Source organism: Oncorhynchus clarkii, chromosome 15 (assembly GCF_045791955.1).
Source record: "Oncorhynchus clarkii lewisi isolate Uvic-CL-2024 chromosome 15, UVic_Ocla_1.0, whole genome shotgun sequence".
NCBI classification, from domain to species: domain Eukaryota; kingdom Metazoa; phylum Chordata; class Actinopteri; order Salmoniformes; family Salmonidae; genus Oncorhynchus; species Oncorhynchus clarkii.
The window spans coordinates 33,531,395-33,548,276 of record NC_092161.1 but is presented as its reverse complement, the minus strand read 5'-3'; the positions used below and the strand labels follow the sequence as shown (position 1 = coordinate 33,548,276).

Here is a 16,882-nt window from a genome sequence, read left to right as displayed (position 1 = left end):
TGGCTGGGTGCTCGCTTTTATACACCTGTCAGCAACGGGTGTGGCTGAAATAGCCGAATCCACTAATTTGAAGGGGTGTCCACATACATACCAACAGGCTAAGTGCTCTATCTAGGCAATCAGCGTTGCGTCGTGCATAAGAAAATACCACACCCCCTCGGGGCTTATTGCTTAATTATAATATGTCACAATGGAAAACTCCCTTACTTGCTTATTACACCAGCTCTGTACACAACCCCCTGTGTTTTTTGTTGTTTTCTACCATGTTTTTACTCCTGACTAGAAGTGGCATCTCCTTTTCATTCACGGAGGCAAGAATTTAGCACAGACAGGAAGAGCAGGGTTGCGGTATGGGTTCAACTGATTCAACAATATAGATCAAAACTCCAATGTGTCAAACTCAAGCATGTTTTCAGATGAAATAGGCACCTCACTGGCCCCAGGGGTACAGGAATGACAGTACAAGGTTCTTGTTATCTATTGTCTGCCACTCGGTACACTATGGCAACTATTGACGTTAATGGGAGGGTCCCAGCGTGAGTTGCCCAGGCTGAAACATCTCTATCTCCTCCCCACTGTAAACCCACCGAAGCACTCGCTCTCAAAGAGCTGCTTGGGTGCTGAGGGAACCACCAGGCCTCTTAACTCTGACATCAAGGTTCTTTAAGTTGCATTTCCTCCTCAGGCTATTTTATCTTACAGAGCATTTAGGTCACTGTCTGCTGGATGTAGATCCCTCAATGAAGCATTTGTTGTAAAATACACATTTTTGTTTTCTTAAACTCTATTATGGTGGATGGTGGAATCGTGATGCAACAAAGTCAAGAAATGTGTGTGTGTACGCGCGCACATGGCTACATAAAGTACATGCATGTATACAGTCAGGGTGTGTTTTAAAAATTGTATGGCAATAATCAGGGAGGAGAAAAAGTTTTCATCCAGACCACTCTGTATCCATTTCTCAGAAGAGAAATACCCATGAAACATGTATTCCACCATTCAAGGGAAGCCAGGGAGGCTGATTAAAGAGCCTGAAAAGGGGTGACTTGTTGCGTGGGTTCAAAGTGCAGAGGATGAAGATGTACTTCAACCGACAGCTCTGCTGTGGAGCTTCATGCTGTGAATGAGTCCCCCCCCCCCCCACTCCTCTCTCCATAATTTTCTTTGGAACTGGAATAAGAACCAAAGAGAGTAACAATTGCAAGAGAGAGGAGAGAGGGACACAGTGTCCGGTTCTTTTTAATATAATGAGCAATACTTTGTCACGATACATCGGAAAGTATTCTCTTCTCATAGCCCTACTTCATCTGACTGCTTTAGTTATTGCCTTAAAGAAGATCTACATTCTGATTCTCCCTCCCACATATTTTATTTTCCTTGATCAAACAGATGCGAAAGAAAAGTGTTTGATACATGGTAGCGAGGGGCAAAGACAAGAGTGGCTGAGACGTGTCTCAAACCCCTGTCGTCAGGGGTTATGTGTGGTCCGGGGCTGGCAGCGCTATCACTAGACCAGATTCTGACGGACTGTTTCAGAGTTTGAACCCCTCTCACTTCATCTTTGTCCCGGATGTGCCCCCACCCCGCGCAACCAGCAGGGACCAAGAACCTCAAGGGCATAGGTCTGCACATGAGCACCACTCTTTTGTCCCATTCTTGGCCCTTTTGTGCCAACCCACTGGGCAGACAGTCTTTTTAAATTCTTTATCTCAATCGTCTGTCGTTTCACAGGGTACCGTCAGGAATGGGCCATACAGAGAGCTCCAGTATGTGTTGACTCACCGCTTATTTAGGTATTTATCAAATTCTCTGGACTTTTCCACAAATCTCCTGTGGGCCTGTGGGTCTGTTGGCTGACTCATGGGCCACTGAGCACTGAAACCTCAGGCTCGGCGGCATGCTATTTCCTCAGGAGGTCAGGAAGCCCCGATGCCCTCTGTCTCACTGGCTTAGTCTCCCGGTCTCTCTCCATCCGTGTCCCCCAAAAGGGTGCTTCCTGAATGGGACTGTCTGCATCGGACCGATCCATCCCATTTACAATACTCTGGAGCTGAGCCATGGCCAGTAATGAGTTGGCACCGACTATGGAACTGCTGGGCACAGAATGTGGGTGGGTGGGTGGGTGTCTGTGTATGTACATGCATATTTCAATAGAGGGATAAATCCCTTTGCTTTACGATGAGGCCTTGAGTTTTTCACATGATGAATTGATCTCCTATAGAAATGAAAGCAGAGAGGTTGGGATAGACTCTAGATAGAGGGAGAGAGAATTAGTCTGTTGTAAGACCCAGCGGAGGACTAGAAAAGGAAAGATGGAAAGACCCGAACAGAACAGAGAGCTTTTTGTGGTGAGACTACGAGGAGCATCTTCCTCCGATAACGGAACAGTGTGGGAAAGCAGATGTGGCCTTGCGGCCGCCCATCGTATCGAAGGAGTGGGGGAGGAAATAGAGGATGTGGTGAGGGCATCGTTCATAACTGCTGAGGCATTGAAAGGCAGAGGGAAACCGCACGTGTCCTCACACACGCACACAGCCATGTTCAGGGTCCTGTTCTCCCCTCCTTTCTTTCCCTCCCATCTTTGCTTTTCATTCTGATCTCACGTTTTACAGCCTGGCCTCATCTTTCATTGAAAACAGCCTCAGTCCTTTGGTGTGTTCTCTTAGTTTTGTAGTTAACCTTCCGTCTGAAAATGTTGGTACAGAGATTTGGGTGTCATATGGGGCATTAGTTTCAGTCCAGCCCTTGTGGTTTATTTGGGAAAGCATTGTATGGCTCTTATTTTTCAATATTCTCTACATCTAAACTGTCTCTCATAACGCAGTATGTCATGGTTCCAGCAAACAGTCATTAGATCAACGGATTTATTTACTCGCAGTGGCAGAGAGAAAAATCACAAACTGGAATCAAAGCAGTGAGGCAACGACACATTTTATGGCAGCGCCCACCAAATGAAAAGTCAGTCGTTTCAGTCTGCCGAAAACGTATGTCCTCTACAGAAATGCAATCATAGAAAGTGTCAGGAAATGGTTATAGAATGTTCAGACCTTGATCGGGTCCCTCTGAGGATGTGGAGATGTGGCCCTTTATCCTCAAATGGCTTGTTTTTGTCTGACATCCCCCGCGAGTCTCCAAAGCTATTGAAAAGCGCAGCGATTGATATGTGGTGTAAATACCAGATGACAGACTTTACTGCATACCAAAACTCTGCTTTCGGGTTGCTTTACCGCAATGTCGGTGTCCTTGTGTTGCATTACCCACAATTGTTTAACTTCCGGGGTTGGATATCGTTTGTCAAACAGTAAGGGACCTTTATTTGAAATTCACTGTTTGATAGTCAATGAAAAGCTTTTGTATACATGGCATAGATTTTGACCAAGAGGGGGATTGTACAGGATACTCATCAGTTTATGTTAAGCGGAGCAGCACAGGGGAACCCAAGAGCAGACTCAGACCAGGAAACGGGGATGAATGAACCAAGATTTTTATTGTAACACAGGGAGAGATGAAGTGCAGATCCAGGGAAGCTTGGATGAGTTGTAGGAAACCAGATGTGGAGGCTGAGGTTGTATTGAGCTGGGTTGGGACAGGGTAAACAGGTCTAGAGGGGAATCCAAGGGAGTGATGAGTTTAATCCAGAACAGGGTAGCAAGGTGGTGAGATGTGGAACAGGAGACAGGAACCAGAGTCAGAGCGGCAAAACTGCAGTGAGGAGGAGAAACAGCGTCATGCAAAGAAATAGGCACAGCAGGATACAGGATCTTATATAACAAATAGCTAGAAGCATGACTGAATGAACAGCGATTACGATCCGGCAGAGTGAAAGTGGCAGGACTGAGTATTTGTAGAGGTCTTGATTATGGAACGGATTGCAGCTGGTGAGGATCCGCTCTGGCTCCAGCACACCCATCTCCACTCCCTTTCTGTTTGTGTGTGGTTGGAGAGATAGAGTGTACTGGAGGAGTGGCTGCAGGTTAAGGAAACACCGGATGTCCACTAGGGGGTGTGGCAGGAGCAGATGTGCAAGTACACCCCCCTACGGGCGCACTACCTGGCTTGTCAGGGTGTGAGGAATGGAAATCCTGTAGGAGGGATGGGTCCAGAATGTGACAGGGCACCCAGCAGCGCTCCTCAGGCCCGTATCCCTCCCAGTCCACTAAAATACTAGCAACCGTGACCCCGACGGAGTACATCCAAAAGCCGCTGGACAGTATAGGCAGGATGGTCATCGATGAGCCGAGGGGGTGGAGGAGCAGCTGCAGGGGGAGACAGGTGGCTGGAGCAGACTGGTTTGATTAAAGACACATGGAAGATGGGGTGGATTTAGAGAGAGTTTGGGAGTTTTAGATGCACAGCAGAAGGTTTAATGACATGATCAATCTCAAATGGACCAATGAATCGGGGTGCTAGTTTTCTGGAAGCCACTTTCAAGGGCAAGTCCTTAGACTAGAGCCATACCCTTTGGACTGGAGCTGAAGCACATCAACGGTTAGCTTGAGATTGGGTCCTGGTGGAGGCACGAAAAGCAGCCCGGGCCCTCCTCCAGGTGCGATGACAACGCCGCATGTGGTCCTGGACTGAGGGCACCTCGACCTTTTGGGCAGGGAACAAGTTGGGTTGGAAACCCAGGGAACACTCAAAGGGTGACATACCTGACAAGGCGTTGATGAGGGTATTGTGGGCATATTCCACCCAGGGTAACTGGGCACTCCAGGAGGAAGGGTTAGCCGAAGTCACAGCATAGGGCAGTCTCCAACTATTGATTGGCCCGCTCGGTCTGGCCATTGGTCTGGGGGTGATATCCAGATGAAAGGCTAACCTTAATCCCAAGTGCTGTGCAGAAGGCTCTTCATACCTGGGAAGTAAACTGTGGTCCCCTGTCAGAAACAATATCAATAGGGATGCCATGCAACCACAACACATGGGATACCAGTAGGTCCGTAGTCTCCCTGGAGGAAGGAAGCTTGGAGGGGAATGAAGTGAGCCGCTTTGGAAAATCGGTCAATAATAGTGAGGATGACTGAGTTACCGTTAGATGGAGGAAGGCCAGGAACGAAGTCCAGAGTTATGTGTGACCAGGGGCAATTGGGTATGGGAAGAGGGCGAAGCAGACCGGACATAGGTTTGTTGGATGTTTTATTCCGGACACAGACCAAGCCAGCTGAGATGAATTTCGGAGCGTCTTTTTTAAAGTTTAACCATGGATGACCCAGAAGCAGGGGAGAGTTGGGACTGTTAATTATGTGGAAACTGATCTTTTACTGGTGATTACCAGAGAGACATAGGATGACTGGAATGGTTTTCTCACAGACACGGAAGAGAAGCTTGGCATCGAGAAGGGCGTTAAGTGGAATGGTGTCCAGGCCTAACTTTTACTGGACGCAGGGAACAAGTGGAGACCAGCTGGCCAACCTGGCCACAGTATAGACACGCCGCTGCCTCTCCTCTGGAGATAGACTTGTTCCGGCCAAGCTGCATTGGTTCAGGCTTAGAACATGCCTGGGGTAAGGATGCAGTCAGAGGAGAAGGGAAAGGCACTGAAGCAGATGTTAAGGAACTTGCAACCCTACCTACCCTCCGACGCGCCCGGAGGCAGTTGTCAATGCGGATAGTGAGAGAAAGGAGTTCAGCAAGATCAGGATCCTTCCATGGACGCCAACTCACCTTGAGGCTCAGTGAGTGAGTTCCGGATAGCTCCCTGAAGAGCCTCTTCATTTCAGCCGCTCTCTGCGACGAGGGTGCGGAACTCACATGCCACCTTGACGGAGGGACAGGACTCGTTTAGCAGCATCCTTTCCGCAGATTGGGTGGTCGAAGACCTTCCTCATCTCCTCCGTGAATCTGCTATAGGAGAAGCCAATGGGTGACAGTCTCTCCCACACAGCAGTGGCCCAGGAAAGCGCTGCACCACAGAGGCAACCAATAGAGCTGGGCTGTTGCTCAATTACTAGTGAACATTGTACTAGAAAAGCTCTGCAAGCTCCGAGATTTCCATCGTAGCACTCGGGAGTAGGAACAGGTTGTGAGCTTTGGGTGAAGGTTTGACTCTGTAGAACAGACAGGTTCAGTGAAAACTCATGTGGGGATGAATGAACCAAGATATTTATTGTAACACAGGGAGGGATGAAGTGCAGATCCAGGGAAGCTTGGATGAGTTGTAGGAAACCAGATGTGGAGGCGGAGGTTGGAGTGAGCTGGGTTGGGACAGGGTAAACAGGTCTAGAGGGGAATCCAAGGGAGTGATGATGAGTTGAATCCAGAACAGGGTAGTAAAATGTGGAACAGGAGACAGGAACCAGAGTCAGAGCGGCAAAACTGCAGTGAGAGGAGAAACAGCGTCAGGCAAAGAAATAGGCACAGCAGGAGACAGGATCTTAAATAACAACAAATAGCTAGAAGCATGACTGAACAGAGATTACGATCCAGCAGAGTGGAAGTGGCAGGACTGAGTATTTGTAGAGGTCTTGATTATGGAACGGGTTGCAGCTAGTGAGGATCCGCTCTGGCTCCAGCACACCTGTGTCCAACCACACAAACAGAAAGGGAGGGCCCCTATCAGGGGCCTCGCAAAGAAGGGCCCCTATCAGTAAATAAAAAATAAACAGACATTGAATATCCCTTTGAGCATGGTGAAGTTATTATTACACTTTGAATGGTGTACCAATACACCCTGTCACTACAAAGATACAGGTGTCCTTCCTAACTCAGTTGCTGGAGAGGAAGGGAACTGCTCTTGGATTTTATCATGAAGACAATGGTGACTTTAAAACAGTTGCAGAGTTTAATGGCTGTGATATAAAAAACTGAGGATGGATCAACATCCTTGTAGTTACTCCATAATACTAACCTGCATCCAGTTTGCAGCAATGCACTAAAGTAATACTGCAAAAATGTGTCAAAGCAATTTACTTTTTGACCTGAACACAAAGTGTTATGTTTGGGGCAAATACATTACTGAGTACCACTCTCCATATTTTTAAGCATAGTGGTGGCTACATGAGGTTATGGGTATGCTTGTAATCAGTGGCGATTTTAGCATGTAAATCTTGGTGGGGCAAAAAAATGTAATTGTGTATTGCATGCCAGCAAAGCCACTACACAACACAACACTAAACAATACATGAATTGCACTATATGCCCACTAACTGTTAGGGCCTACATAAATCTGTCCCAACAGCAGTCCCAACATCTTACCACTGCTACACCTGGCTATCAGCAGAGCCTTGTCTGGCAGCGAAACAGTTAATTCAACAATTCATTTGCTGCCTTTAAAAAAAAACAGCTGATATGGCTGACTTGCTCAAACAAATGTGGTTTCTAATGACAGTTGATATGTACAAACTATGGCATAAGGGGACGACAAGCAGATAAGAGACAATCCGTCATTTCGATTAAGACAATGAGCGAGCTAGGATGGACGTAACATTAGTTCAAACTATTTGTTTAGCACTTTTGAAATGTACAGCGATAGTGCTCTCCCTGTACACCAAGTTAAACCGTAGGATAAATAAAGGGGGCATATATAAGCAGACAATGAAATATTCGGTGATTACATTTCTCTAAAACAGGTTAGAACAGTCAGAACAGTAAGTGAAATTAAGAGGGGTAAATAGACCACGTTATTAGGGTGAGGCACATGGGCTACTAACATCTTACTGCACAACATACACATAGTATTACTTTCTTAGCTACAGTATACATATCTCCCTGGCATATTACATAATTTATGAAGCAGCATACAATACATTTTTGGACTCACATTGTTGTGCTCGGCTCACTTGAGCAGGAAGGTGGAGCGGCGGTCCTACGACTTAACATTTGTTTTGTGTGCGGCACAAATCTTGCTTCATTGACAGCATGGCCAATGCTGAATGTATCATTTTAAACTTGGAAAAGAGCCCCTTAAGCCCAGATTTGGGACCACACAGCCACAGGCACTGATTCCTTGCAAACCACTAATTGAATTTGCGATTTCCAACTTGTTGTGTAATTTTTATGTCCAATGAGCACCGATACGTTTTATAGATCATTTCTCTTAATTATTTATCTTCTTATGACAACGATTAAAAAGGATTTGCTAGCTGCTAGCTAAAATTGTGAAAGTATCAGTCCAATCAAAGTTACTATGCATATAATGTGATTTGATGTCATTTTTTCTGTGGCCAATGACCTTGAGCCTTCTTGGATGGGCACTTCTATGGCAGCAGCCGAAGGGCTAGAATTTTCAATGTCTCCTCTTACGCTTAGCAGTGACGTAAAGTCCCCATAAATGACAGAACACTGAGACAATCACAGGTGAAAACTCCATATTTTTGCTGGCTTGCCCCACCACCACAGAAAGCAATGAGCTAGGCTGAAACACCTGCATTTTGTAGTTGCCTTACTCTAGAAAACAAAAAAGAGACCATGTTTGTATGCGGTTGCATTAACTCAATGATATATTAGTTTTACATTGTTTGCTAACTGATATGTGACACAGGCAAGCACCCCAAGAAAATGACAGGTCGCCACTGCTTGTAATCATTACGGACTGGGGAGGACCGCTAGCGTCCCACCTGGCCAACATCCAGTGAAATTGCAGAGCTCCAAATTCAAATACAGAAATACTCATGATAGAAATTCAGAAAATATACAAGTATTTTACATAGGTTTAAAGATTAACTTCTTGTGAATCCAACCACGGTGTCAGATTTCAAAAATGCTTTACGGCGAAAGCATACCTTACGATTATTTGAGAACATCGCCCAGCAGAGAAATCATTACAAAAAGTAACCAGCCAAGTAGAAGAGTTACACAAGTCAGAAATGGAGATCAAATTAATCACTTACCTTTGATGATCTTCATATGGTTGCACTCAGAATACATTAATTTACTCAATAAATGTTTGTTTTGTTCGATAAAGTCTCTCTTTATATCCAAAAACCTCAGTTTTGTTTGCGCGTTTTCTTCAGTAATCCACAGGCTCAAACGCAGTCAAAACAGGCAGATATTGTATCTGGAAAGTTCATTGAAACATGTCAAACAATGTTTATATTCAATTCTCAGGTTGTTTTTAGCCTAAATAATTGATAATATTTCAACCGGACAATAACGTTGTCAATATAAAAGGTAAACAAGAATAGCACTCTCTCGGTCATGCGCATGAAAAAGCTCTGTGACACTGCAGAGTCCACTCATTCAGACTGCTCTTACTCCCTCATTTTTTAGAATACAAGCCTGAAACAATTTCTAAAGACTGTTGAGTCCTAAGTCAATGGACACTGTAATGGCATTGAATAGAAAACTACAAAACAAAACAAAATCCTACTTCCTGAATGGATTTTTCTCAGGTTTTCACCTGCCAAATCAGTTCTTTTATACTCAGACACAATTTTTATTTTTATTTATTTTTTTGAATTTTACTCCTTTTTCTCCCCAATATCGTGGTATCCAATTGTTTTAGTAGCTACTATCTTGTCTCATCGCTACAACTCCCTTACGGGCTCGGGAGAGACGAATGTTGAAAGTTATGCGTCCTCCGATACACAACCCAACCAAGCCGCACTGCTTCTTAACACAGCGCGCATCCAACCCGGAAGCCAGCCGCACCAATTTTGTGGTGGAAACACAGTGCACCTTGGCAACCTTGGTTAACCCGGCTCGCCACAGGAGTCGCTGGTGCGCGATGAGACAAGGACATCCCTACCGGCCAAGACCTCCCTAACCCGGACGACGCTAGGCCAATTGTGCGTCTCCCCACGGACCTCCCGGTCGCGGCCGGTTACGACAGAGCCTGGGCGCGAACCCATTTTTTTAAGAATAATGGGCAAATGTTGCACAATCCAGGTGTGGAAAGCTCTTAGAGACTTACCCAGAAAGACTCACAGCTGTGAACACTGCCATAAGGTGCTTCTACAAATTATTGACTCGGGTGTAAATACTTATTTAAATAGGACATTTCTGTTTTTAATTTTCAATAAATGTCTAAAACAATGTTTTCACTTTGTCATTATGGGGCATTGTGTGTAAATCCGTCAGAAAATGTTTTATATTTAATTGAAATCTGGCAGTAGCGCAACAAAATGTGGAATAAGAGCAAAGGAAGTTGGATGAGAAAATTAATGGTATCTTTAGCATCATCTACGCTGGTTTGTTGAAATATAGGAAGTGTCTTGACTCATGTGTCTTTACTTCTCTTTCCCTCTTTGTTCCAACACTGCATGAATTAGGTGAAACTATCAGAGCAGTCTCATCTATGTGTCTCTGTCTGTCATGATGAAAGCCTTATCACTGAAACCCCAGAATAATGAATCCAGGTCAATTCTCAACTCCATTAATTCCACATCTTTTAAATTGTACTCTTCTCAGGTTTGTTAACCCCAACTTGTGTCCCATTTTTTATTAACTACAGCTGGGCTTTATAGAGCATTCATAAATTGTTTATTAGGCATATACAGTGCATTTGGGAAGTATTCAGACCGCTTCAATTTTTCCACAGTTTGTGACATTACAGCCTTATTATAAAATGTATTAAATTAAAGTTTTTCCTTATCATTCTACACACAATACCCTATAATGACAAAGTGAAAATAGGTTTTTAGAAAATTTTGCAAATGTATATAAAAAAAAAGCCTTATTGACGTAAGTATTCAGACCCTTTGCTATGAGACTTGACATTGATCATCCTTGAGGTGTTTCTTCAACTTGATTGGAGTCCACCTGTGGTATATTCAATTGATTGGACATGATTCAGACCCCTTTGGTCATTTATGACACATTGAGTACATAAATGGCTTGTATCATATGACGCTGTACATACTTTAAAGTCAGCCACCTATGGTCATTCGTAACAAATACATAAATGCCTTATGTCATATGACGCTCTACTTACTATAAAGTCCGACACATTTGGCCATTCTCACGCCCTGGCCATAGAGAGGCTTTTTATTCTCTATTTTGTTTAGGCCAAGGTGTGACTAGGGTGGGCATTCTGTGTCCTTTTTTCTATGTTTTGTATTTCTATGTCTTGGCCTGGTATGGTTCTCAATCAGGGACAGCTGTCTATACGTAGGTACCCTTTTCCCACACCTGTTTTGTGGTGAAATTAACTGTGTTGTTGTTCAGGGCACATAGTCCAAAGCTTCACTGTTGTATTTTTGTTCTTCGTTTTGTCGGCGTCATTTTTAAATAAAGTTCAAATGTACGCTTACCATGCTGCACCTTGGTCCAGTCCTTCAGCCAGCTGTGAAAGCCATTCTGTACATAAAGGCTTAATGATATAAGCACAAATGTATTAACACTTAGGGAATTATCACTAACAGCTAAAAACAAATAAAGACATGGTTAAACCATACATTTCCTTATATTTGTATATTTTTAAAACAATTCAAATACATTAACTTTCACAAAGTCCAGCAATGCAATTACATTGAACATTGCAAAGGGCTGTGAATAGTGTAGCTCTACCCTGAGCTGGCAGACAAATGGTTCTCTGCCTGCTGGAGGTACTGCATGTTGGTTCCAACCTTAAAAGTAACAACAAAGAAAGGTAGCATGTCTGTTAAGAAATGCTTATGTCACACCATCTGGATAAGGCATTTCTGTGCTGTGCCAGGAACTCTAAATGGGGAGATGTAGAAACTCCATTTGATTCGTATTATTATATTCCTCTTTAATTTACAAATCTCATGATGTGACCATGAGACGTGGCTGTATTTAGAGGGATTTTTATATAGCTGAGCCTGCTAGCTAGCTACATTTAGGCTAGTTAGCAATTGCTGTGAAGTCACCAAGAGTATTTGAAATAACAATTGAGGTAGCTACAATGTAATCTAACTCAACTACTACAAACTACATTGAACAAAAATATAAACGCAACATGTAAAGTATTGGTCCCATGTTACATGAGCTGAAATTAAAAAATCCCAGAAATGTGCCATATGCACAAAAAGCTTATTTGTCTCTAATGTTGTGAACAAATTTGTTTTCATCCCCATTCGTATGAATTTCACCTTTGCCAATATAATCCCTTGTGTAACCACGTCAGCCCAAGAACTTCACCTACAGGATCATCTGAGGTGTTTTGTGGGGAAAACTAATTGGCTGGGCCTGTCTCCCGAGTGGGTGAGCCTGGCTGCCGAGTGGATGGGCCTATGCCCTCCCAGGCCCACCCATGGCTGCACCACTGCCCAGTCATGTGAAATCCATAGATTAGGGCCTAATTAATTTTTTTCAGTTGACTGATTTCTTTATATAAACAGTAACTCAGTTAAATCTTTGAAATTGTTCCATGTTGTATTTATTTTTGTGTTCAGCAGTATTTAAATAAACAAAGGGTAAGTCAATTGTTGTTCATTTTCCAGTGGCACCACAAGTGTGCATTTGATTTGCGAACTCGCCATATGATCAGTGTCAAGTCAGCAACACTAAAAAAGTACGTCAGAATTTCTCAAATTATCAAAATAAAAGTCCCCCACGTAATAGTAAAAAGGTGTCAATAACCTGTATTTATTCACGATATATATGAAACAATTTATCTAAACATTAACAATGATTAATATTTGTTCATATTTAAGTGACATTTGCATTAAATGTTGGTTTTAAGATGTTCCAAGGTCAAATAAATGCCCCCATTGCGAATCACTGTATATGGAATAGATATTGGCTTAGAGCGAGTACTATTCTGGGTGCCGCAGTAAAAGTATTGTAGAGAATTCTCAGTAGGGTCTGTAGATTGTAAATATAGTGTCATTTCATGGGGCTCTGAATAATACGAAGTGTTGCTGGCTTTTTACTCCACCCATTCCATAGCGGCCACAATGCGAATCACTGTATATGGAATAAATAATCATCATATGCAATTACTGCTCTACAGAAAACCTGCTAACCAAACAACATTCATGCTCACTGAATTAAAGGGAAACCACACAAAAATATCAAAATTTCATAGATTTTTCCCAAACCTCAAAAGTCTACCCCTGATGTGGTGATGCATTGTTGTGAAGACAGAAAATTACATTTTGTTGTTTTCAATTTTTTTTAAAGTGTGAACAAAATGGGAAAACCTGAAAGAATGGGCGAAATCCAAAACTTGGAAAAACTGAACCGAGAGAATCTAATTTCGGGGATAAAAAAAAAAACATTTTAAAAGGCTGTAGAGCATTTCGGAGAAGGTTAAGGTCAGGTCCAATATTGACAATGCACCCAAGAGGGAAAGAGGTTGGGCCATCCTATAAATGTTTTAGAGTAATATAATATATATAATTTATCAGGCGCTTTTATCCAAAGTGACTTACAGTCATGTGTGAATAAATTATTATGCGTGGATGGTCCCGGGAATCAAACCCACTATCCTGGCATTGCAATGCTCTACCAAGATGCATGGCATGGTTATAAATGCTTTGTGAATCCCCAATAATATGATTTATAAGGCCTTTATTAAGAGGTGCTAATGCCACCTTTTATAAAGCACAGGTTTATGTCATATTTGACATAGTGGGTTATGTCACATTTGACATGGGTGAATATGTCACACAGTTATGCCACATTTATGAACCCTTTATAAAGCATTACATACGGTTATAGATTATGTGTAACACATGTAGTGTTTATGAAGGCTTTATGAACCATTTATAAGCTGCACCAAAAGTCAGAAGTTGTAGTTTGTTTTTAGTGTAACCAATTTGTATCTACTCTTTTTCCACAGGGCCAGCGGTCCGATTCAGCACCTTTGAGAGCAGGGAGCCGATGCCCCCTCCCGTGATTGGTCAACACACTGTGCAAGTTCTCAGAGACAGCCTGTCCTATAATGATGATGTCATCAATCAGCTGCTGGCATCAGGGACAGTTGCCCAGAATGAAGTGCATTGATAACTGTGCTCTATCTCAATAACTACATAAGCACTACATAAAGGAGGTGAAGAGAGCGGACGCAAAGAATCTAGAAAATAATAATTGAGAAAGAGCACGGGTGAAATTGGTATATGAGCAATTTGCACACCCTGGATGGAGCACAACTGTTAACCAATGAAAACCTTCATGTTCCACCTAGGGTTGCAAAATACTGGTAACTTTCCCAAAATTCCTAGGTTTTCCAGATATCTCAGGGATTTCCACCTAAGCCCTGTTTGGACCACTCTGCAGGATTTTTTGTGTTACTTCCTTGAGACAAAGGTTTTGCTTTTGTAAACCATGAATAACCATCAGCGAAACCACCAACGTAGCAATAATGACATAATGATGTATGTACACACCCTTTCCTTAGCCAACTAGCATTTTATTTGCATCTCTCCTAGGTCTCAATGGCATCACTTTGTGATTCACACATGATTAATCAATATGACACACTCTACCGTAGGTCTGACATTTCACTCAGGCCAGTCAAATAAGGAAAACATTTCAGCTTTTGGAAGGATATCGCTTAATGCTATCTTGGTGGTCAGTCATCACTCATTACTGCACTTAAATCCTTTATATCATATCCAGAGTTGATCCATGTTCAGCCAAGTGCACGTTTGTGCTGGAGATGCAAACAACATTTATTTTAAGGAACTTATAAATTATTTTTGTAGTGAAATGTACTTTACACATGTAAGAAATTATTATCAACCAGTGAGATCCAACTAGGTGATTTGTAATTGTTAACCTGACATTCATTAGCAACAAATAAAATGGTTCTGAACATTGTTCATGTTATTTCACAGGACTATTAGTCTTGTGACCATTAGCTATGTTTTGCCTCTTAGCAATTGCAAGTAAACATTTCTGATGGTTCAAACCACTCAAATGAAAAGATTAATCAGCACATTTTTTTATTTTCTGCACTCCTGAAAAGTGCAGAAAACACTAGACAGAAAATTAACACCAACGAAACACGAGTGGGAAAAGGCTATCTAAGTATGATTCTCAGTCAGAGACAACTAACGACACCTGTCTCTGACTGAGAACCATACCAGGCCAAACGCAAAACACAACATAGAAAACGGAACATAGACAACCCACCCAACTCACGTCCTGACCATACTAAAACAAAGACATAACAAAGGAACTAAGGTCAGAACGTGACAATTCTACACACGGGCTATAATGGTAATGAGCTCTGACCCCAAACAAGGTCACATTTGGTTGGTAAAGGACCAGACCAAATCTGAAACAATCATAGACGTCTTTGTTTCATAAGTTTGGACATCACAGCACAGTACAGTAAAGTAGATATCTTTAGTATGGTACATTATGCTGTACCCTACTTTGCTGTACATTACTGTACTTTAATGTACTGTACTGTGCTGTCCAAACTTGTGAAACATAGACTTCTGAGATTGTTTCCGGCCAGGGGCAGAGAGAGGAAGAGTGAGAGGAAGGCGTTGCCCAAACTGTTTTCACAGTCTTGCTTTGACCACCAAATGACAGAAAGAGGGGAAAAAAACAGTTATTTAGCTGAACATAACAGTGTGGTAGTGTCAGAGTCGTGTGTATAGGTGGCAGGGAAGTCAGGCGCAGGAGAATCAAACTGAGTGTAATGGAGTTATTTAATAACAATGAACGAAACATACTCCAAACACTAAATGTAACAAATAACAAAAATGGGTACGAGGACCCGACGTGCACCAATACAAAAATATATACAACACTGACATCGGTGACGTCACCGATCTTCTAGCCATCATTGATCCATTTTCCATTGGTTTTGTCTTGTCTTCCTACACACCTGGTTTCAATCCCATTCACACTGGTAGTATAAGGGAGGACAGTAACAAGTGATCCAACTGTGGTTTGTGACTACTATGATTTCCCAATGTAGACAATTCAATTGCAATAATTCCATTATGGGTTTTTCAGTAATTTCAGTAAGTTCATAGAGTTTTATCACTATATAATTCATAAACAAACTTGATATCTGTAAATACACTATAACTATTGATATTTAAGCCTTTACTTGTTACTTCTGTGAACTTTCATTATCCTTCCTCCTCATGAGGGGGAAATTAGAAAATATCTTAAAGATTTGTTGGTTTTCGGTAACGGAACTACAAGGCACAAGGAAATGTTTCTTAAACTTACACAAGGCAATTAATTTCTCCAAAACGAAATATAAGTGTTGATATTAGTTGGTAGGTGTCTTTACTTCAACATGAATGTGTTTTAATGTATTTATAATACGCTTGTTCTGGTATATGTCATCTGAGACCCCTTTTCCATCTGCTTGACCAGAAATCAAAGCATTTGCTTATTCTTTAATGTTAGGATGGAAGATTGTTGAAAATGTATATATGTCTTAATAAAAAATAAAAAAAGATATATAGACTAATCTTTCATTTGACACCCAATTTGACATGCTCCCAATATGACATGCACATGGGTCCTTTTGGATGGATATACCAATGGCTATAGAGTACCACAGTATCAGTCATAATACCCATGAAACCTAGCGGTCATGCAGGGAAATGTTTGCAATTGTTTTTCCACCATTCATTTTTCCCATAGGGGATTTTAGAAACACTTACAATAATGGCTGTTTTGAATAGGCTTACCCTGGCGTGACATTTTGATAACCGTGTAAATCTCTCTAGGACAAGATGCCTTTTATCAATATATTCGCTTGTACAATCCATTCGGAAAGTATTCAGACCCCTTGAATTTTTCCACATTACGTTACAGCCTTATTCTAAAACTGATTAAATAGTTTTTTTTTCCCGCACCAATCTACACACAATACCCAATAATGACAAAGCAAAAACAGGCATTTAGACATTTTTGCAAATGTATTATAAATAAAAAAAGAAATGTCTGATTTACATAAGTATTCAGACCCTTTACTCAGTGCTTTGTTGAAGCATCTTTGGCAGCGATTACAGCCTTAAGTCAAATCAAATTGTATTTGTCACATGTGAGATGCTTACTTACA

The 16,882-nt window shown here is 42.1% G+C and overlaps 1 protein-coding gene across 2 annotated transcripts in view; it reads left to right on the top strand.

Annotated features, from left to right (window-relative positions):
- Positions 1-15,596, top strand: part of LOC139367229 (succinyl-CoA:glutarate-CoA transferase) — a 164,626-nt gene extending 149,030 nt beyond the window's left edge. The window contains exon 14 of one of the 2 annotated variants that reach the window (XM_071105449.1): positions 13,685-15,596. In XM_071105449.1, the coding sequence (XP_070961550.1) occupies positions 13,685-13,848 (164 nt within the window). In that variant the 3' untranslated portion in view covers positions 13,849-15,596. The remainder of the gene's footprint in view (positions 1-13,684) is intronic. The other variant, XM_071105451.1, reaches the window with a different exon arrangement.
- Positions 15,597-16,882: the final 1,286 nt, after the last annotated feature.